This window comes from Podarcis tiliguerta, assembly GCF_965153285.1.
Source record: "Podarcis tiliguerta genome assembly, chromosome: 7".
NCBI classification, from domain to species: Eukaryota; Metazoa; Chordata; class Lepidosauria; order Squamata; family Lacertidae; genus Podarcis; species Podarcis tiliguerta.
The window spans coordinates 32,701,263-32,724,764 of record NC_139540.1 but is presented as its reverse complement, the minus strand read 5'-3'; the positions used below and the strand labels follow the sequence as shown (position 1 = coordinate 32,724,764).

Sequence of the window (23,502 nt, the reverse complement as noted above, 5' to 3'; positions counted from 1 at the left end):
GTGGGGCTGGTTTGGATTTCCCATCCAAAAGTCGCTGACACAAAACTCTTCTCAGAGCGCAGGAAAGATCAGGCGAGCAACGTCCCGCGCGGAATAAGAAGACCTAAGTTGGAGCACGAATCCTATCTTCTTTGCTGTTTTCATTCGTGAGGGGGAGGAGGGAAGGGAGAGGATGGCAGGTACCGCTAAAATCCTAATTTTTCTGTCACTTCAGCTCTGACGGTGAACGAAAATGGCGTCGAAAACTAACCCGGAAGCTGGCCACTCCGTGTGAGTGTAGCCTCGAGTCCCGGCACAAACACAAACCGCTTCTCCCAGCGGGGTTTGTTTACAGTCACACGCTTGACAGAACGGGGCGTTCTAATTAACGCACTGGATTTAACTGCGTGCAGTTAGCGTGGGTATTTATTTTTGCCCATTTCCTTAAATGTGCCTCTCTTCCTCCCCTCTCCTCTCCCAAGAGCAATACATAACGCTGCTCCACTGAACCGGGAAAGCAAGGAAAATTACGATTACGCTTAAATTACTCCAGAATTAATTTCTGGAGATTTAGCTGTAGCAAAACAGCAAGGAGTCTGGTGGCACCTCAAAGACTTAAGACTCGTTGTTTTTCCATTGTTGTAGATTGCAGGTTTTGCCCTGGGAATGTTTCTGAATCTAGGAACAAATTAACTTTTCCAGAGTGAACAACGGACTTTGCTAACAACGAATGCTTAGGAAAGGGTTGAAAGCTGCTTTAATATTAACAGAAATGTATTTCACTAATGAGATGCTGGAAAAGGCCACACATTTTGTTTTGTGAACCGATGCTGCTCTTGATGACACCGACAAAATAAGACTAAACAAGTCCCAGCAGGGTCAGTCAGTGTCTGGATGGGTGAGCATCTGAAGCCACATTTATGCTGCCTTATCTTCCACAATGGAAGATAAGTTGTGGGTGAATATATCAGATGACACAGCAATTTTTCAAACAGCTCTTGTTTATTCACAGGCCAGAAAAGAACTGAACAGAAAGGTTCAGCCAGCCTGCTTATATAGAGCTCCACTACAACGCAACAGTAACCACTTTCTGTAACTATCCAATCACTGAACGTCACTTTCAATCCCTTATTTGCATATGTGGACCTGAGTGAAAACTACAGTAACCCCCTGCTGGCCCAGGGTGAGAACTTCAGTACATAACATGGACTATAAATGTAATAAACAAACCAACCAACTAGCCAGCCAACAAACAACCTCCTAGGGGCCCAAGTCAGATAGCAACAATGAAGAAAACCCATTTGGCTGTTATAAAGAAAGCAACACAAAGTGCATGTGGTGAGCTGCTTGCTGCCATTGACAAAAGTAATGAATAATGCTACCGGCCAACATCGAGAGTAGCCCCATTATCTTCACTAACAGGGAATGATGTATTCAGGCTGTCACCACTGACAAAGCCTTGTCTCTTGTGTAGATTTATCTGAGTGGGTGGAACAGAGAACAAACCGTCTGCTGCTGATCTTAAAGTCCAGGCAGGTTCATGAGCCAATACAAGATTAGATATGAGAAGGCAGGAAGATTCTGTCTCCTGAATGAGGGTTGCCTTCCTTCCATTACCCTCTCACTTTATGATTTTCAGGCAGCCTATGCTAACTTCTGCTTCGGCTGTGTGCACACTATACATTTAAAGCAAATGGCTTCCCCCGAAGAATCCTAGGAGCTGGAGCTTGCTGATCTCACAGAGCTCCAGTTCCCAGCATCAGTAACAAATTACAGCTTCCAGGATTCTTTGAGTGGGGAGAGACATGTTCTCTGAATGTGCTCTGAATGGTGTATACACAGACATGGACTGAAGCACTTGTGTACATGCTGATGGCAGGTGTGAACTTAGCTTGAATCAGCTTTTGGAATGCCACTGCTGAGTTGTTGAGCATTGCTTTCCAAGGACTTGATGGAGACATGCAATGATCTGGACCAGGTTGACGATTGTGCATGCCAGCAGCCTTCATATAACCCCCTTATTGTTCAATCACATGACTAGAAATTAGCACAGGCTAACTGGAAATCACAATTGTTCTCGGCCTTCCCCCACCACCAGCCCCACAAGCTCGGGGAGCAGCGGAAAGGCTGTGTGCAGCCTTTCCGCTGCTCCCCGACCTGCTCTTTGGGTCAAGTAGCTCTGGGGTAGCCCAGGAAGCCTCCGCAGGGCAGCGGGGAGCCTTCATCCCGCTGCCCTGGGGAGGCTTCGCGCGGCTATCCCTGGCTTTTGCGGGAGGTGGGGGAAGGGACAGAGCGAGGCTCTCTCACTTCCCCCACCTCCCACAAAAGCCCCCCAAAGCCACATTTTTTTTCTCTTTAATTCCCCCCCCCCAAAAAAAAGTAGGTGCGCCTTATGGTCAGGTGCGCCTTATGGCATGAAAAATATGGTAAATAAATGTTCATAGAGCTACAAGGCAAACACAAACATAAGTATATAAACCATGTGTCTGAAATACAGGAGTACAGAAGAACAATCCTGAAGCCATTTTGACTCTCCCAAATTGACCTCAAATATTTCTCTGCAAGGAGGAAGGTAATGGAAATTGCTTTCCAATTGTCTTTGGACGGTAGAGGCTTACACCTCCCTGCAAATACAGTCTGGCAAGTATCTATTAAGCTGAGCACACTACTGATATGCACAACAGATTCAGGAACTAAGCATTTACCATCTCAAAGCAATGGCCAGGCTACCCAGATAAGGCAATCAGATAAGGCATTATCAGATATCCTGGCAGACAGGAGAGAAGCAACATGCTCAAATTTCTGCTGGGGACCACCTCTTTCTGTGATGTATGCATGATGTTTTGGGGGGTGGTCTTGAGCTATAGGTGAGGCAATTTCAAAAGTCTATATAAGAGCTTGCACACCAATGTTCTGGCTTCCTCTCCTCCCTCCTTGTGTGTGGGGAGTGGGGGACCCTGTTGCAACAGTTTAATAAAGATCATGCTTACTAGCTGCTTTGTTTCTCATTATTCTCTGGCTGGCCTCTGTTATTTTCTCCTACCAATAGAGAACTTACATAAGGACTCTATACGGGCTCTTAGATACCCCATAAGGGAAAGGGAGCAGCTTTTTTCTTATAACACCAGGTAACTCTGAAAATTGTAGCTCTGGGAGTATTGGGGTATATTGATTCACAAAAGGGGCTTGTAATAGCCCAGTTGTATTTTTGGCACATCCACACACCGTGTCTTAAACACAGAGCATGGGGAATAAATTGTATTGTCCAGCGATTGTCAGTGCTGGACTGATTTTAGGCAATCCTCCCCCCAAAAAGCTCAACAACTCAGTCTTTTGGGAGTTGGATGTGTCTATTGTAGACTTTTTTTGAAAAGGCTGCTAAGTCATATTTGGTCTGTAGATGGCAGTACCAACACCATCTGAAGTAAATTACAAGTTCTGTCATAACAAAATTGGTGCAGAATGATGATGTAGCTAATATGGTGTGTTCTCAAAACAGGGTGCAGCCTTCAGAGCTTATTTACACATACAATTCTGAGCAAAGTTATGTTATTCAACTCCCATTGAGATTGAGAGGACTGAAGCATCCTTTTAACTATGCAGTGGATTGTAGTAATTTGTTTTAAGACACGTTGAACACTTCTCCCGCCTTTGCATGCAAACAGTTGTCAGCTGAAACCCTGGAGATATTTCTGAAGTGTTAGCAATTTTGTCAGCTCAGCTAGAGTGGTTAAAGTCAAATTCCTTTCCCCCGATTTTTTCGCTTAAAGCACAGTTCTGTATTTTTATTCAAAACATACTGAAGATGGTTTACTTTGGGGATAAATTGACGTATGTGAGAAAAATGAACGAGAGACCCCCAAGAAGTAATATGTTAGCTTTTCTTAGACTGCACAGCAGCAGAGCTTTCTCCCACTACCACAGGGAAAAATCCAGTGTGGCTAGATTTCTTTTTGTGTGTTGATTTGCTTTGACTCCCAACACCCAGTGATGCTCAGACAGTAGTAACTGGGTAACTGGTGCCCCCAAATGCTGGTGCTGTGCAGAAGGCCTCCTAACCAATCTCTCCTCGAGGTCTGCCTAGTAGCAGCCTGCAGGACAGGACAGGGCCAAGGTGGAGGAAAGTGAAGGTGGAGGACAAAGGCTGGAGGCTGGCATTTGCTATACATATGTACACACTTGCGCAATAATGTTGCCTAAGGCTCCTGCTCAATATGTATAAGGCTCAATATATGTTCTATCTGCACATACAGGTGGGCATGTTTACGAAGCAGTGTGCATCAATGTTCTCAACTCCCCTCCCCTCAATCAGTCTATGCACTGGCAGAACTGATGTGAAATCTTCCCTTCTCCACTTAATTTTTTTCCCTGTGTCTTTTTTGATATACCAGAAGTCTGATAGGAGAGGGCGAGTGGCACAGCCCTGCAACTTCACTAAGTCAATAGGAGGTGACCTAAGAAAACATTATCTATGTACACATGGCAACAGCAAGCACCTGAGAAGTGTATTCTCAGCACAAAATAGATTAAAACTGTTCCTGCAGAATATGCTTTAGATTAACTAATAGTGTGGGACAGGGATAACATGGGGATGACACTGTGTGTACAGCACCTCCAAATGCTCCTGCATCTAGACCTGAACACACATTATCATTTAGTGCAGGCTTCCTCAAATTCTGCCCTCCAGATGTTTTTGGCTTATGACTCCCATGATCCCTAGCTAGCAGGACCAGTGGTCAGGGATGATGGGAATTGTCATCTCAAAACATCTGGAGGGCCGAGTTTGAGGAAGCCTGATTTAGTGTGGTTGGGAAAATGGGAAAGGAGCATTCCATATTGCAACATTTTGTTGCAGGACTCTTTTATTCCCTCTGTCTCTGATGTTCAGGTTATGAGCTCTGTTGATTATGTATGTGGACCACCAATGCACAAGTGGGAAGACTGAGCAGGAACCCCGAGGTTTGCAGAAGTACAAAAGAAAAATTATAAATGAAAAACTCTTAAGCAGGAGTGGGCGGGGAACCCAAAACTGTCCAGTCAGGAGAATTAAGCATGCTCAGTAGTTATGGGATGCTGATCTACTCTTGGAGTGGGGGATATGGGGAAGGGAAATGGAATGGAGTGACCAGAATCCTGAAGAGAGAGGATTCCACATAGCAACACTTTGTTGCAGGTACAACTTGTCATCACCATTAAATACACAGAGCTTGTTATTTAAGCATGTGGAACAAAGCAGCCAAACAAAGGATTCGTTTTTATATCTTGCAGGGATTTAGGAAAGTGGTCACAGATGATTTTTAATAAATGATTTATTTATTTTTTAAAAAGGTTGACTCAGTCAAAGCAATGACAGTCCACGTAGCTAGAGTATTATTAATCGAATCACATGGCCCGGAGGAGACGGGCGTTTCAGTTTTCATTTTATCCCACACCCTTTACCTTTTCCTGGTTGCAGATTGCAAAGTATCACAGTTCAACAGTGTAAACCATCCAGACTTTCAAGGCAACTCTCTGACTATGGATTTGCTACTGGGATATTTATTTATCTGGAAAGTTTTAAGGTAAGTCTTCTTTATGAGAGGAGTGTTGCCTGTAGTTAAAAAATCTAGGTGATCATATTCTACATCATCTATATATAGTCTTAGAATGACAATCCGGAATCCAACCAAAGTAGATGTGTACTGTTTACTTTAGTGGTTATAAGGCAGGGAAACAAACAAGTATTACTGTGGATTCCAGAGCTGTTCTGTTATGGTTAACTCATGCTGTCAAGAAGTCTATCAAAGGATGTATGTTTCCCTAGATCTTGGAAGAAAAATTAGAGGGATTTTTTTGGGTATGGAATAATAAGGGATATGTTTCTTCATGTTGATTCTCAGTAAATGCTCTCCATGTTATTGAAGATGTTATTGTAGGTGGGAGATGAAAAATTGACACTGAAGGCATTTTCAGTTTGTTTCATTCTCTGCATTTCTGTCATGCTTATGTCAAACGTACATTGGGTAGAAATAAAACACATTCAGTTTCGAAATTCCCAATTCCCACTTTCTGTTCCACATAAACAAACACACACACACACACACACACACACACACACACACACTTGTGGGTCGCTTTCAAAATGCCCTAGGGTCAAATTGCCCATCTGATAAGGTTGCAATCATAACCCCACTTATCTGGGAGTAAGGCTCCTAGAATTATATTAGGCTTACTTCTGAGTAGAAAAGGTTAGCACTGCACAAGTGCCTGAAGGAACTGGCTATGTCTCTTTGAAGTGATTAAACAACAATTGTTTGCCCCTGAACCACACAGACAGCAATTGTCTGCAGGGGTGTGACTATTGTTTATCAGTATCCACAGCACTAATCTAAATTGCTGGGATACTGGGATTCTTGCCTAAGCACAAACAATTAACATTTAGCTGTGTGGATGGCAGTTGTACTAATGCCATAGGTGACTGTCAGACGCCACGGACACTATGATGCAATTGCAAGCACCATTAACTGTCTACCTGTAGCATTTTAAATGGCTTGTTAAATTGTTCTTCTTTTGGGACTTCTCCCTTCTTTTTTCCTCAGTGACCACGCTCTCTAGCCACAAACATCTTACCATCTCTTGTGCCTTCCCACAACGCCAGCCTTTCATCCTTTTAAAATGTAATGGGTATTGCTCTGTATGGCTGTCACTACCAATGAGCCATAAAAACAGCACATTGCTGCGCAGGAAAGGATTTCCCCCTGGAAAGGGTCTCAGAGTTAAATTAAGCGAAATGCTTCGGAAAAGAGCGGCCAATCGTTCTGACAAATGTGCCAAAGATCAAGTGCAAAGTACAAGGCAAACATGCCATGGAAGCATGAAGGGGGAGGAGAGGAGGTAGAAGTCCTTTTACACCAGCAGAACTCTGCCGGCACAGCATTGGATATAATAGTATGTTTTCAGATGTGTTTTCTTCCATTCCAATCCCCTGAGAGAGAAGAGGGAGTGTCTGTCCTGAAATGCTGCCTTTCATCTTTACTTTTTGACATACCTATATTAAAAACAAGCCACTTAAAAAACAACAAATGTGTTCCCTATTAATTTCTTTTGTAAAGGCTTTTATGGATTAATCTATCTGATTAGTAGTTTAGGGCTCCAATCCTATGCACAGTTATCTGGGAGTAAGCTCACTGAACACAGCAAAACATGCACAGGATTGCATTGCATTTGTTGCTGCTGTAATCATTATTTAAGCTGCTGTTAAGAGGTTTTTACACTCTTCTGATCCAGCTAGTCACCTATCCATTTATTCTTTTCAGGACTTATCAGGAGGAATCAGCTTCACCAGTACCATTCAATGTGCATATGGATATGTACGCAAATGAATCCTTAGTACTGAAGCAGAGCTAATCTATCCGAGTATCTGTGGTTTTGATTCAATTTGCTACTTCAACAAATACACACCCCAATTTCCCCAAGGAGAAATACGCTCACATATTTTCTTAGTATGTGATGCACTGAGAAATGACATATTTTGCTTCTGACCTGAGATGAAATGATCCATCAAGACAATGAGATATACAAAGCAAGAGTTTGCTACGATGGTTCTTGGAATTGTGGTTTATGTCGCGGATATTGGAGCAGATCTCTGGGTAGCAAACAAATATTTTCATGAGGGACAGTATCTCTGGTGTGCCTTGACATTGGCCACAGGGCTTCTTTCATCACTAGTTGTCCAGTATTTCAGTTACACTTGGTTTAAAGATGATGGCACTCACAAGCTGAGTTGGATTTCTTCAGTACATCTCTTACAAGCTGGAATATTTACAAGGTAAATATAAAACATAGAACATACAACTAGCTATGCTTGTAATGTCCTAGATGACTTTTAATGGGGAAGAAGATGATGGTGACTGGTTAAACTTTCAAAATTTCAAATGTGTGCAGGGGTGTGAGGCACAGGAGCCAACTCCTAGGGGTCTTCACCCCCCCATTAAAATATTTGAGGGGGCCAGCCTTCCCCAAGTTGATGGTCACTGCCATTCAAATGGTGTGCATGCACTGCGTCATGTGATTATGCGGGGCAGGGCTTACCTGCCCTCCTCCATGTTTTATTCATTTGACACCCCTGGTGTAAGATAAGTAGAATGGGTTGCCTAGCTGCCGTTTTCTGACTTGCTTTATCCTAAAGAGTGACAGTTAGGAAGGAGAAGCAGGGATCTGGAGTGATGTACACATGAATTTGCTGGTACGTGATCAAACCCCACCCCAAAACAGCAACAGTTTGGAAACTACCAAAATTCCTGTTGTTCTTTTAATTTTGTTTAATATTCTTTCACCCCCCCCCCAATAAGTAAGGGTGTCAAACTCTGACAAAGGAGCATCTATGTACATTGCATCCAAGTGACTGTGTAGCAGTTGCTTTGCCAAGATTCCTTTAATCTTGTCATGAGAACTTGCGTGATTTAAAATGTTCTTAACTAATTACGTTCCTCACAGTCATTTTAGCCAAAGGAACTATTAGACAAATTAACTTTTCCTCTGTTCCAGGCTGTGGATGTTGGAAGTGCTAAGGATGCTTGCTTTCTGTACTTGCCACTAAAACATTTCTTCGTCATCTTAAGAAGGCAACTAGAACAAAAGAACCATACATTTTCTATCTTTCCCACTATATGCTCCATCAAGATGAGCGCAGTTTGTACAAGTGGCAAGCAAGTGAGCACTATGGAAATGGAATGTGCAATATCAAACAACCTATTAATAATAATAACAACAACTCGGTAGGGGATGATGTGGTGCCGCCACTCACCTGACCTCTGGTTGGTTGCATTGCTGTTGCATACCAGGAGAGAGATGGAGAAGGGCAAGGCAGTGGCAAGGGTGGTGCACTGCTAATGCACCAGCAGAGCCAATCTAACCCTCCTACTGGCGCATTTGCACCATGCCAACCTCCCTGCCCACTTTCTACCTTTCAGTAAGCAGGTCAGGGTGAGCAGTAGTACTGAGTACTGAGTAGAGCCAGTGTGGTGTAGTGGTGTAGTGGTTAAGAGCGGTAGTCTCATAATCTGGGGAACCGGGTTCGCGTCTCCGCTCCTCCGCATGCAGCTGCTGGGTGACCTTGGGCCAGTCACACTTCTCTGAAGTCTCTCAGCCCCACTCACCTCAAAGAGTGTTTGTTGTGGGGGAGGAAGGGAAAGGAGAATGTTAGCCGCTTTGAGACTCCTTAAAGGGAGTGAAAGGCGGGATATCAAATCCAAATTCTCCTTCTTCTTCTTCTTCTTCTTCTTCTTCTTCTTCTTCTTCTTCTTCTTCTTCTTCAAATTCCTAACATGTTTGTTGGATGGTGGTGGCGGCAAAGGAGAGAATGATACTCTTTTATCATTTGCGATGTAAAAAGCATTGTGGAGCAAACAGTATAACAGGCCAGGCATTTGTACAATACTTTTCCTTCCATAACATTGTGTCTTTCAGATCTTCAAAATAATGTGCTATTTGTAGAATATGAAGCATTTTTTTTTTAAAAAATTGCTCTTTATTTCTATTTAATATTTTCCCCATCCAATCCAAACATATATTAGTAAAACTTTTTTTTAAAAAAAGCGGTTAATGTATTTAATTTGGCATTAATACAAGGCCCAAGAGCAGGTCATATGTCTGTCAAGAAGCAGAAGCTAAACATAACCCAACAATTTCTCCCTAGGTAAATGCCAAGTGATATTCAGTAAGCACTTTACTTTGTGAGAATCCTTGCCAGGCGTCCAAAGGTCACCTCACACCTTATCAAGCTTCTCAGTTGTGAACTGGGGAGGTTTCACATAAAGCTGCGAGCTTGCCCCAACACACAGCTTGGACAACCACAAGCTTAGGTGTATGAGTGTGTGTGTGAGGAACAGATTGATTTACTCAAGCAGGTTTTCTGGAAAATACTGGACTACACAGATGCCTCAGTCTAGGATACAAGAACCAGATGTTTGCGTTTCTGATTGTTTTATAAACTGAGAATACTGCAGGGCTTTTGTCATTCAGAAATATAAATGTGTGTCATCAGCACCACACAAGAAAGCAGCTCTGTATAGAAATTTTGTTCCTTGTTTTTACATATTAAACTCAAAGACATGAATGGGATCCCTACAGTTTCTGTCAGTGCTGCAGGCATTCCTGAAGGAACAGGGAGCAGGTCTTGGATTTTTAGTTTGTTATTCCACAACTGCTCATGTATCTTAAGGGCAGCAATGAACTTCCATGAAAGGAATATGCACCCTTCTTTAGAGGGCAACATCCCTGAAAGGAATGCATATCCTCCTTTAGAGAAAAATGGCACCATCATCTAATGTATTACAGGTAACCTGCTCAAGGGCCTATGCCCAGCCATTTGCCCACCCAAAGTACTTTTGCTACCCAGTTCAAGAGTTCTTAGCAATGCCTCAGAAAGAACAGGAAGGGAGTCCTTGCATCTGTGCATAGTTATTAAATCCTATGGTTCATAGAATAGAATCATAGAGTTGGAAGAGACCACAAGGGCCATTGAGTCCAACCCCCTGCCAAGCAGGAAACACCATCAGAGCACTCCTGACATATGGTTGTCAAGCCTCTGCTTAAAGGTTCAACCCTCCAGATACAATTTAACTTCCATCTGCCTCAGCCAGCATGATTAACGATAAGGGAAAATGGGTGTTGTAGTCTATTAATTATTATTATTTATTAAATTTGTATTCTGCCCTATACCTGCAGGTCTCGGGGCAGTTCACAACATAGTGTCACAATATGAAAAACACAAAATACATAATAAAAACAAGAACAAGGTGTAGTCTAGCAACATTTGGAGGACCACAGATTTTTATTTCTTTGGGGGGGGGGTAGATATAGATCACCCATGTGGGATAATCAATAAAAGACTGGCTGGATCCCTAGATCCAAAGTGCAGAGTTAAACATATTATCCAGTAAGAGACAGCTCCCAGCAGAATTTTCAAGTCACAAAAGAAAGCAGCAGAATAGCATGCCAACAAAGGTCTGTATAGTAAAGGCTATGGTTTTCCCAGTAGTGATGTATGGAAGTGAGAGCTGGACCATAAAGAAGGCTGATTGCCGAAGAATTGATGCTTTTGAATTATGGTGCTGGAGGCAACTCTTGAGAGTCCCATGGACTGCAAGAAGATCAAACCTCTCCATTCTTAAGGAAATCAGCCCTGAGTGCTCACTGGAAGGACAGATCGTGAAGCTGAGGCTCCAGTACTTTGGTCACCTCATGAGAAGAGAAGACTCCCTGGAAAAGACCCTGATGTTGGGAAAGATGGAGGGCACAAGGAGAAGGCGATGACAGAGGACGAGATGGTTAGACAGTGTTCTTGAAGCTACCAGCATGAGTTTGACTAAACTGCCGGAGGCAGTGGAAGACAGAAGTGCCTGGCGTGCTGAGGTCCAGGGGGTCACGAAGAGTCGGACATGACTAAACGACTAAACAACAACATAGGCAGTCAAACCTTTTAAATGTATCCTGTCCTGAGTAAGTTTTAAAATGCTTTACAGTGGTACCTCAGGTTACAGATGCTTCAGGTTACAGACTCCGCTAACCCAGAAATAGTACCTTGGGTTAAGAACTTTGCTTCAGGATGAGGACAGAAATTGTGCAGCGGGAGGCCCCATTAGCTAAAGTGGTACCTCAGGTTAAGAACAGTTTCAGGTTAAGAACGGACCTCCAGAACGAATTAAATTCTTAACCCGAGGTACCACTGTACTTACAAAGTTCAAAAGGTCAAGTTCATGCATTTATCCATGCAGCAGCAAGTAGACACAGGCAATAATCTTAGGATAAAAAATAGCTCATGGTCTAAGCTCCTAGTGAGCAAACTCAGGCACGTCCTATTTTGATGAGGTCACATGGTGATAGAGAACTAAAAAAGGAGGAAACTAAAAAAGGAGGAAACTGTCCCTGCTGTCTTGCCCTTCACCTCTAAGCAACTGGCAGTGATGTGTGGCTTTGGGAAGTTAGGTCAGTATTGCAACTCTGCCCACACCACCAGCTGCTACTGCTTCTAGGGGCTGGAAGGTGGGGCAAGGCAGTCATTGATGACATCCCCTGATCACAAACACAGGGTGTCTCTGCCCTGTGGACTACATAAGCATGCATACAGTAAGGCAGGGGTCGGCAAGGTTTACCTCATCTGGACCAGTTCACTCCAGTGGAGATCCCTCCGTGGACCGGATCCTGCGTGCGTCCATGATTTCCGGCATCTGCGTCTGCGTAGAAATGATTTCTGGTGTCTGCATCTGCGCAGACACAATTTCCAGCACCGTGGAAGCGAGTCCCTGTACCGGTTTAGCACAGCACATGGGGGCTCGCTGAGTGAGTGGCTTGGTTCAGGGGTGGCTCATGGGCTGGTTAAATGACCTCCATGGGCCGCTTGTGGCTCATGGGCCTTAGTTTGCCGACCCCTGCAGTAAGGTTTCATTAAACATCCAGTGCAATTGTCAAATATTTTAAGCCATTCAGGCACACTGTGCATGGAACTTCTACCCCTGGGTTAACCTTTGCTATAATTATCAGAATAATGAGGACATTCTGACACCCCAAAATCTATTTTAAGGGGTGAAAGTTGTTTTCAAAAGCATTGTGAGGTGAGCCACAGGGATGGAGGCCACTATTGCTGTTCTGTAGGAAGATATTTATGTATAAATTTACCCAAGATTTCTGCAGGGTACATTGGAGCTTGCCACAAAACTGCCAGCATGTGAACTTCAAAACATTATTCAGAAGTTCCCACAGGGGCAATCGGTACTTCTTGGGATATGTTCTTGTAAGCAGAGCTTTTAAAAACAACAAACTGAAGAGGAGCGAGTAAGTGCCCTGTCATTTTGAGAAACAGCAGAAAATGAGGTTGGTTAAAATACGTTTTAAGAGGGGTTTTCTATCTTCCTTTTATCTCTGCTTGCAGTTGCTTCTTTGTGAAACATTTGAGATGCAGAGCAAACACACCTCTGCATCTGCTCAAAAATGTGCCTTGTGCTCAAATGAGAAGACACCTCTGTTTCGAAAACAAGCGTCCAAATCAGCAACTTGGGTATTGGGTTAAGGTAATTCTTGTGGAAACCAAGGACTCAGCTATACAGCTGCAAATAAAATGTTTGAAGTGCAATATACAATGTGACACTGGATGGTGATGGTGAGCCTTATGGAAAATTCAATTTATTTTTTTAAAAAACCACTTTTTAAAAAAGCATTTTCATACCTTTTTTTAAATACAGTGGTATCTTGGGTTACAGACGCTTTAGGTTACAGAAGCTTCAGGTTACAGACTCCGCTAACCCAGAAATAGTACCTCGGGTTAAGAACTTTGCTTCATGATGAGAACAGAAATCTCGCAGTGGCGGTGTGGCGGCAGAGGGAGGCCCCATTAGCTAAAGTGGTACCTCAGATTAAGAACAGTTTCAGGTTAAGAACGGACCTCCGGTACAAATTAAGTTCTTAACCTGAGATACCACTGTATGTGTATGGATTCCACCCAAGAGTGTTTCTCATCTTTTCTTCACTTATGTACGTGTTCCTTGCCAGAGGATGTATGCTGTGATTTGATAGTGGGAATAAAAACTGCATCTCCCAAAAGAAAATAGAAATATTTTGAGAAGCGAACGTTCTTCATGAGGCAATGAATTAACCCCCCCTGAAATGTTTAGTGTGTTTTCCATCTATGTTTTATTTTATAGGAAATTACTTCATAGCCTTAAGGACACATTATTCGGTGTATGGCTGTGGGAGTTGAGATATAATGCAGTAGTAAACATTAGCGTGCATTAGCCCCTCATTTTCCACTGTCTACCAATGAAATGCATGTCACCACAAGAAATTCATGTGCCCTAAGAATTACAATAGAATTTGCATGTCTATTTATACTGAGCAGCAGGTGCCTTCTGTTACAACCTTCAAATGTCTACCGAAAACATTTCAGTTCCTCCAGGCTTCTGCAAGCAGTTAAGAATACATCTTTCCATAATAGTTAGCTGATCTCTGATTGTAAATTTTTATGTGGATTTATGCATCACTGTTGTAAATAGCTCTGATATCCATTTTATGAATTGTGGTATATAAATAGGGTTCTTAAAACCAACCAACCAACCAACCAACCAACCAACCAACAAACATGCCTGCTCAAAAGTAGGTCCCGTTGAATTCAATGGAGTTTACTTTCAGGTAAGCAAATTGAAGACTCAAGCCGCCTTTGGCATTCCTTGTAAGGATAGCACAGGAATTCAAGGCTTTACTATATATATAAAAGTGGCTTTACTATATATATAAAAGAAAAGCACAGGTGGAATGTGCTGTTACCAATAGGATTGTAGAAGCAGGGACTGAACATACAATTTTATGATATAAGTTTTAAACTCCCAAATACCATTACTTTAATATTATTGCAAGCTATATTGGATTTTTTTCTTTAAAATGGAAAGCAGGCAATAAACAGATAAGGGTTTGTTTCCACAGGGGAGGGGGGACACACAGCTTTTTATAGAGCTCTGAAAAGTCCTCAGCAAGTCATTTATCTTATCTAGGATGGCGCTCTTGTTATAGGAAATAAAGTTGCCATCAGCGGAGAAAAGCTTAGCATGTGCATCATGGGCCCTGTCTGCATTATATATTGAAAGCAGTATCATACCACTCTAAACAGTCATGGCTTTCTCCAAGGAATCCTAGGAACTGTAGTTTGTTCAAGATGCTGAGACTCCTGTTCTCCTCCCAGAGCTATAATTCTCAGAGTGGTTTTACAACCAATCCTTATTCCCCAAGAACTCTGGTAAAGCAGCTAGCCCATTTGCAAAAGCTAAGCAGGGTCCGGTATGGTTTCACATTGCGCTGGGTTACCTTGCATTTCCTGCATTGCAGGGGGTTGGATTACGTGACCCTCTGGGTCCCTTCCAGCTCTACACGTCTATGATTCTCACCACCTTTAACAAACTACAGTTCCCAGGATTCTCTGGGGCGAAGCCATGGCCATTTAAAGTGATACGATACTGCTTTAAATGTATAGTGCAGATGGGGCCACATTCTCCCATGTTTTGATTTAAGTTGGGGGGGGGGAGAGACTCTGAAAAAAGAGGGAAAATAAAATGGAAAGAGGGAAGTGGGAGCAATAGTTTCTATGGGATCTGTCACCATGCCAACATTCTCTTTCCTTTAAAATTTCAGAACTTCCCCGCTAATTTTGTGTTTCATTTACCGTATTTTTCGCTCTAGAAGACGCACTTTTTCCCTCCTAAAAAGTAAGGGGAAATGTGTGTGCGTCTTATGGAGCGAATGCAGGCTGCACAGCTATCACAGAAGCCAGAAGAGCAAGAGGGATTGCTGCTTTCACTGTGCAGCGATCCCTCTTGCTCTTCTGGCTTCTGGGATTCAGAATACTTTTTTTCTTGTTTTCCTCCTCCAAAAACTAGGTGCATCTTATGGTCTGGTGCATGTTATAGAGCGAAAAATACAGTAGATGCTTCTTAGAGGTTGAGTTTCTTGCACTCCCTTTGTGTGAATGGGTCTGAATGTGAAGGAAAGGGATGATAAGCCAATTGTGCTCATGGCATGATGTGTTTCACGCTCCCACTGTGAAATTCAAAGGGGAGCAGAAGAATGGCTGGAAGAGACAGAGTTAAGCAACCCTCTCCCTTTCCGGTCCTCCGTTGCTGCTTTTCATTTGAAGAAACAAACTCCATGAGATTGTTAACCATGTTACTCATGTTTACTTTGGCCCTAAATCTTACAAAATGCCCGCCTGTGCCTTTCTCCATTGCAGGTACTGGGCTGCACTGAAATGTGGCTACCAGGCAGCATTTAAAGCGAACAACTCGGAAGATGGATTGATTGATGGTTGCACCAGCCCCATTCACAAGAGCGCCATTTGTGCAATGACTGATATAAGTATGCTCAGACTATTTAGGGCATTTCTGGAGAGCACGCCCCAGCTCATTCTTCAGATCTACATCCTGATGACATCTGACAGTTCTACCCCCAGTCAGTGTAAGTCTGCTTGTGGTGATGGAAGCCATTTCCTAACAGTGTGTGGAACATGTGATGGCGCAGAATGTTCACAAACATTTAAACTGCTCAGAGAACTGCTTCAGTACATATGAAATGCACCTTCTGTGCCTTAAGACAGAGATCAGTCACCACCAGTTCATTCCTCACTGATGTTTATGTGGCATTTGATTATTGTTTTTTGTCTCAATGTGCATTACTTTAGACTCACATTAAATAATGTTTGCCATGCTGTTGCCCATTCACCCAACTTCATGGTTGGAGTGTCTTTAAATCTATGTCTCCATATTTCTTCCATTTCCCCTCTAGATCACTCATTGCTTCCTCTCTTTTCTGCTTCTTAGTCCATTGCCCCCGGCTCTACTTTCTTTAGCCACTTTGTTTCTTGTCTTCCCTTGTACATCTCCCTCTCTCTTTCCCTTCCTCCACCACCCATTCATAGTAGAAAATCTTTCATACCTCAGTACAGTCATACTTTGGGTTACAGACACTTCAGGTTGCGTTTTTTTCGGGTTATGGACCTGCCGAAACCCGGAAATACCAGAATGGTCGCGCATGCACAGTAGGGCTAAATTGTGGTTTGCGCATGTGCAGAACCTGCGTGTGTGCAGACGCGCCACTGCGGGTTGCGAATGCTGCAGGCTGTGAACGTGCATCCCGCATAGATCAAGTTCTCAACCCGAGCAACCACTGTACTCTCTTATTTACACCTTTCCCAGGCCATACCAATCACTGGCCCTCCCTCAAATCATCCTCCCATTCTTTATTTTCTAATTTTTTGACTGTCTAGGATGTTTCTTTGGACTATAATAAAGGCTCCTGCTTGCCTGGATAGAAAGAGGGGTGCATAGAAGATATGCCTCCCGCTTGGCCCTTTGATGGATGGACTTCTAACCTATTGCACAAGGTTAACAGTCACACCCATTGTGCCACCTAGTGTTGTCATGTGGCCCCTGGAAGGTTGCCCACTAGGCAAGAATGCCTCCTGAGATAGGCCTTTGGTCTGATCCAGCAGTGATCTTCTGATGCTCTCAAAGAAGGAGCTAAGGAAAAAGGAGGACTTTGGTAAAACCTCATGAAGAGCCTGGAGGCCAAAGTGGCTGTCTGCATTCATTAGGGAGGGAATAATCAGGCAAAGTAGTTGGGACAGTGGGTAGAGAGCCAAGGGGCCATTTTGTCTACTGCTGAGAACCTGCCAGGTCAACTGCACCTTCGTGAACTGCATAGAAGAGATATTCTCCCACTCAGTGTTATTTTTCTAGAAAAGGAGGTGCCGGAACTCTCCATGAACGCCTCCCTTGTTCTCTTATAATGGCAAAGGTGCCCACCTGAGAGGTGCCAGAACTGAGTTCAGGTGAGTTCTGGATGAAAAAAAAGCCCTGCATCGTACTTGTGATTTCTGTTGACATCTTTCCTCTGGGATCTGGCAGCTTTTGTAGGGTAGTGAAGGAAAACAAGTTACGGGATGGGACAGGCTGAATGGATATGAATTCACCACCAGCCAGTTATTTGACCGAAAGCTTCCCAGTAGTTAGTACAGTCATACCTCAGGTTACAGATGCTCCAGGTTGCGTTTTTTCAGGTTATGGACCGCCGAAACCTGGAAGTACTGGAACAGGTTACTTCTGGGTTTCAGCAGTTGCGCATGCACAGAAGTGCCAAATCGCAACCCGTGCATGTGCAGATGTGCAGCTGTGGGTTGCGAACGCTGCGGGTTGTGAATGTGCATCCTGCACAGATCACGTTCACAACCCGAGCATCCACTGTATATTTAATTTCCATAGCTTCTAAGAGTATGTCTGTCTGTCTATCTAGTTCAGACTGTTGTGCCATTTTTGTATGAATATTATTGAATAGAAAAAACTCTTCTTTTTCTAACAGGGCTAACAACTTTTATTTCCTTTTATTTAGATGTAACCATTGCAATGTCTTTCTGTGGCATCTCCTGTGCAACTGTGGACTATCAGATAGCGTTACGAAAATCCCTGCCTGAGAAAAAAAACTTTCCAGGGATATTTTCCAAATTAATATATCTTTTCTATAAACTGTTGACTTTGACTTCTTGGATACTCTGCATCGCTTTGGTCACCGTACTAAGTATAACGTCTCTCGTTCTACTTGTGTTTCTTTGGCTTTTGAGTATATGTTGGGTCCTGAAGCAACACACAACATTTTGTACATCTAAAGGACCAGAAATTGTCTACAGGACTATTGTGGGAATCATTCTTATTTTTACCTTTTTTAATGTCAAGGGAGAAAAGACCAAAATACCTCTGATTGTTTATTATACTGCTCGGGGGTTTATATCTGCAATAATAGTGTATGTTTGCATGTCCTGCAAATCAGTGTTTAATGGGAAAATATATTTGTTATCTGTAATCATGGTGGTCATTATCACCCTAATATTGGGCATTATTTTTCTTATTTCATATTATGCATATTTTCATCCTGGGAATTTTTACACACAAGATGTAGTTGATGGACCAGGAATTTATTACACACAAGAGGTGATTGATGAACCAGGAAGTGAAAGAACAGAAAACTGTAGAATGAGGGGATTCCTGATGCAATAAATCTCATGACAATTATCTGTTGCAGCTGCTATGCTTCTTTTTATTTAATAAGATATGATAGCCATCTTCAAATATCTAAAGGGCTGCCACATGGAGGATGGAGCAAGCTTGTTTTCTCCAGTTCCAGAGGCTAGGATCTGAACCAGTGGCTTCAAGTTACAAGAATGGAAATTCTGACTAAACATCAGGAATGATTTCCTGACAGTAAGAGCTGTTTGACAGTGGAACAGACTCCCATGAGAGGAGGTGGTCTCTCCTTCCTTGGAGGTTTTTAAATAGAGGTTGGATGGCCATTTCATATGTGTGATCTAGTTGAGATTCCTGAATTGCAAGGGGGTGAACTAGATTACCCTTGGGATATCTTCCAGTTCTATGATTCTATGATTCCCTCAGTGCAAAAATCCACTGATGCAGTAATAGTGCATTGGAGGGCAATTTATACTGGGCCATCCTGTTTTATTTTCCCAGTAGTGATGTATGGAAGTGAGAGCTGGACCATAAAGAAGGCTGATCACCAAAGAATTGATACTTTTGAATTATGGTGCTGGAGGAGACTCTTGAGAGTCCCATGGACTGCAAGAAGATCAAACCTATCCATTCTTAAGGAAATCAGCCCTGAGCGCTCACTGGAAGGACAGATCATGAAGCTGAGGCTCCAATACTTTGGCCACCTCATGAGAAGAAAAGACTCCCTGGAAAAGACCCTGATGTTGGGAAAGATGGAGGGCACAAGGAGAAGGGGGCGGCAGAGGACGAGATGGTTGGACAGTGTTCTCGAAGCTACCAGCTTGAGTTTGACCAAACTGCAGGAGGCCGTGGAAGACAGGAGTGCTTGGCGTGCTCTGGTCCAGGGGGTCACAAAGAGTCGGACACGACGAAACGACTAAACAACAACAACATGATGCTTCCCCAATGTTTCCACATTATTTCTGTCTGGGTGAGTGCTGTTGCATATAATACAACATCAGTTGAAAGATAACCCAGAACAATTGTGGCATATGAAAAATTAGAGGATTTCAGCAGGAAGCTGCAGGACATGCGCTATTGGAAACAAAGGGCCCTGGAACTTTGGCAGAATTGAAAGTGTGATCACATACAACTAGTACGCCAATATCATAATGAGCCCAAATCAAGAATGAACAATAAAATACATTTGGAAGGCTCCCGAGTTTATTAGACTTGCAGGCTTGCTTTGCTCCTTGTCATTCAGGTAGGAACTATAACTAAATCCTTTCAGTAACTTCATCTGGAGGGGAAAATGCAACCTTTCTTTCAGTTTGGTCTTGACAACTTCATTCATGCCTTTTAATGCCAAGACTTGATTGCAGGAATGTTTTCTACAGTGTGTTTCACCTGAAGATTGCAGCTGATGCAGAATGATCTGGACAGTGCATTAGTAATCCAGGATGTTCAATGGTTTCTTATGCCCTTATAATACATCACAATTTGTGATGCTAGTTTTGATCTGTGAATATGTGAACAGCTTGAGCCTTCCATGACTTTTCTGTGAAATGTCATGTTCATGGCAGGCTGGCATTTCCTGGCTGGAATTATTGTGTTTACAAAGCAATTTTCAATTATGGTATAATGAGCCTTTGTATTTACAGTATATCATTTTATTTTATTTTATGTGTTGTATTTGGTTTGGCTTTCTGTTTTGTTATTTTGGGGTGACTTTCTATATACTCTTTACAGGGAAATGTCCTACTCAAGATACATTTCTCTGCAATTCCTTCGATATGCATCTTATAAGCATGTGAAACTGACGAAAGGCTACGTTAGTTCAGCAAATGGAATTCACATGCTCACATGTGATGTTTGACTTTCACCCCACTGGAAAGAAAAAGCCACAGGTGCTATGAACGGTATGTTATACAAAAAAGGCGGAATGCTTTATACAGCTTGACCAGGAAGCTCTTTGTAAGGGCAAAATCCAAAGGGCTGTTCCACTTATTGTTTTGATTCATGACAGAACCACAGAATCAGGAAGTATCTCTTAAGGAGGTACTTCTTGTTGGAAGGATTAAGAGCTACCATAACTGTTGTTATACAAGAGTAGCTCTGTCTCTATGCTGTTTCTGCTAGGCAGGGACTAAGTCTGCATACCTTAAACTGTATAACTTCTCCAAATAATCCTAGGAAGTGTAGTTTGTTAACGGTGCAGGGAATTGTAGCTCTGTGAGGGGTAAGCTAGGATTCTTTGTGGTAAGTCGTGCTTAAAATGTTTGCTGCCTATGCAGCCAGGGACTGCTGCTGCCATGAGCTTGTGGTTAGTGGGTGATTAGTTTTCTGCTTCAGGTGCCAATTGTCTGCAAAGTGCTTTGTGTGGAAATGCCCTCAGTAATACTATTGGCATCTGACAATAGCCGGTGGTAGGTTTTAGAGCAGCAGTAGCCCACTTTGTGTCCTCCAGATGTTGTACTGCACCTTCCAGCAGGCCCAGCCAACCTGGCAAAGGTCAGGATCCGACAACATATAGAAGGCACTGTATTTGCTGGCCTTATTTCAAAGAGAATGGAAGTTATGGAGTGAACTGGCCCCAGCACAACATTTATAAAGATATGGCTATCCTTTTTCGCACATGCCACATAATGCACCATTGAACCTCTCTCCTGTTCTTGTGTTTATGTGAAAAATAGTAATGCAGCTCAAAATAATCTTGTATCAGGCTTTTTAATCCATTAATAGTGGCAATGAAAGGTAGAGTTGCATCATAACCTTCTTGCACTTTCTGTTACCTGTGAACAGCTGTGGTCTGTTCGAAGCACATTTTTTATCTTCCACTCACCATTTTCCTGCAGCTTTTCCTATAACACCATCTCCCTGTTTGCAAGTGTTGTTATTGACTGGCATGCCCTCCTTATCAAATTCCTCTTCCTTTCCTACAAATCTGGCCTTCTACAGTATGACCGTTCTCTTCACTCTTTGTTCTTCCATGAAGCTTACAAGGTAAGAGAAAATCACTGCTGCAATTGTTTTCTTCATTAACACGTCAGCAGCTCGGGTACAACCAGCAGCTGTGACAATGACAATCTTTTTACCGAATCAGTTTCATGGAGAAGTGGGAATAGTAGCAACGCTAATTAACTGTTGCAGTGGAGATTCCTGAACGTTGATTAAAGTACTTAAAAATGCATGCATGATTTCAGTCTCTCTCTCCGCCCATCTTGCAGGACAGTCCTTCCGTCATGTTATATCTTGATTTCACCACATGAGGGCTTCTTTGTAAGAAACAGGAACGAGTAACTACAGAATTACAGCAAAATGTAATGATAGCGTGTCCTGTAAACATTGCCTAGAATAAACCCTAAGGCTATAAAACTCGAATGACTCAGATGTGCTTAAGCCTCGTGTCAACTGAATGTGTCTAAATCAGTACCAGTGTATCTGAGGTCAGGCAGAAACATGTAAATGTGCTTATCATTAAGGGTGATATTTCAAATTAAAAATGGCCACCTCGAAAATAAAATGGTAAAGGCCTCTTTGGATTTCAATCTATTACAGATGCTCACACACACTTCCGCTTTCTATTCTGCGCAGCCCTTAAAATCCAGCTGCCAGTCAGACCGTGGATTGTGCTTGACCTTGTCATTTTAATCTAACTGCAAATTGAAAGCAAATGTTACCCGCCACATCCACCCCCACCCCCCCAGTACGGCCATGACATCTTGCAACAAGTATTTTAATAAGTTAAATGAAAGATAATAAACAATTTCTTCCTGTTTTGACTACTGTCAGTGCTGTGGATGAGGGGGCAGGATCCACCAAATTATTTTAATTACCCTGCTAGTCTCAGCTGCGGCATCTGGTGGCAATGGCAAGCTTGCCTGATGTGCCACAGAGAGTCCTGATTTATGAAGCTGTAATTGGCTTTCCAATAAACATTTGTCAAAATAATGTACTCATTCAAACCAAAGCCTGCTTTATATGTTCATATAAAAGAGCACTTAACTTTCAGCAAAGAATTGTCTGCCATCAAAAACACTCTATAAATGGGGAAAATTTATGAAGACTAAGTACTTGAGGGTGATCACTGGAGGACTAAAGTTCACTTTCAACCTTTGGCGTGTTGAGTTCTGCTGTATGCTGGTTACTGATACTATATGTATCTCTCCCCCTCTCTTATACTGACTTATACTGAAAATCCAGGGTGGCCCCCCCCCCCACTCTGCCATGAAAATATAAATCTATCTTTTCAACATAAATTATTTACTGAGCAATCTGTAGGTAAGTAGGAACATAAGACATAAAAGATAAATGTAATTAACTGGAAGGAGATTTCACCTGAGTTTATTTAAATAGATGCATATCCCATTGTTTGCAAGGACCTGCTAATATTTCTATTTAGAACTAAATGGCTGATGTGGCTGTTTTTTTATGTTACTGGCTAGCTACAGTTATTGCACAAGACTATTGATAATGTGTTGCAGAGGAAGGAGCACCTGTTTCGAAATGAAGCTCCTTCTCTGGACTTGGGCCAAACATCATCGCTGTTACAAGCCTGTACTGAAATAACAGAAATATTACTATAATATCAGAAATGGAACAACTTTGTGGATAATTCAGTCTTAGCCCAAGAGGCGAGATGTTCTATGTATGCCTAGAGAAGTGGTGAGGCATCCCCATGGACTACAATTCCCATCATCCCAGATCATTGGGGCTGATGGGAGTTGGAATCCAACTTCTGGAGGCCCAATGCTCCCCTATCCTTGGTCAACTCTAGAGCTTCCTTGAACACTTCTGAAAAACTGCTGAAGGAGAGATAGTAAACTCTCAGGTCAGCATCTTCTCTTAGTAAATTTTTTTGATAGCCAGGAAGGAAGGAACTGACTTCCCGTGATTTAGACCCTAATGCTTCTTGTGTTGGTGCAGAGATGTATGCATGAACAGGAGGACCAGGAAGATCCATGTTCAAATGCCCACTTGGCTATAAAGTTCCCTGATGACCTTGGGCCAG

At 42.7% G+C, this 23,502-nt stretch overlaps 1 protein-coding gene across 1 annotated transcript; it reads left to right on the top strand.

Annotated features, from left to right (window-relative positions):
• The first annotated feature begins 259 nt into the window (after positions 1 to 259).
• XKR9 (XK related 9) lies at positions 260 to 21,872 on the top strand. The gene is made up of 6 exons (XM_083451267.1): positions 260 to 397; positions 992 to 1,317; positions 5,435 to 5,540; positions 7,275 to 7,786; positions 15,731 to 15,954; positions 17,884 to 21,872. The coding sequence occupies exons 4-6, from the start codon at positions 7,527 to 7,529 to the stop codon at positions 18,543 to 18,545; spliced, it is 1,146 nt and encodes a 381-aa protein (XP_083307393.1). The 5' UTR covers positions 260 to 397; positions 992 to 1,317; positions 5,435 to 5,540; positions 7,275 to 7,526; the 3' UTR covers positions 18,546 to 21,872.
• Positions 21,873 to 23,502: the final 1,630 nt, after the last annotated feature.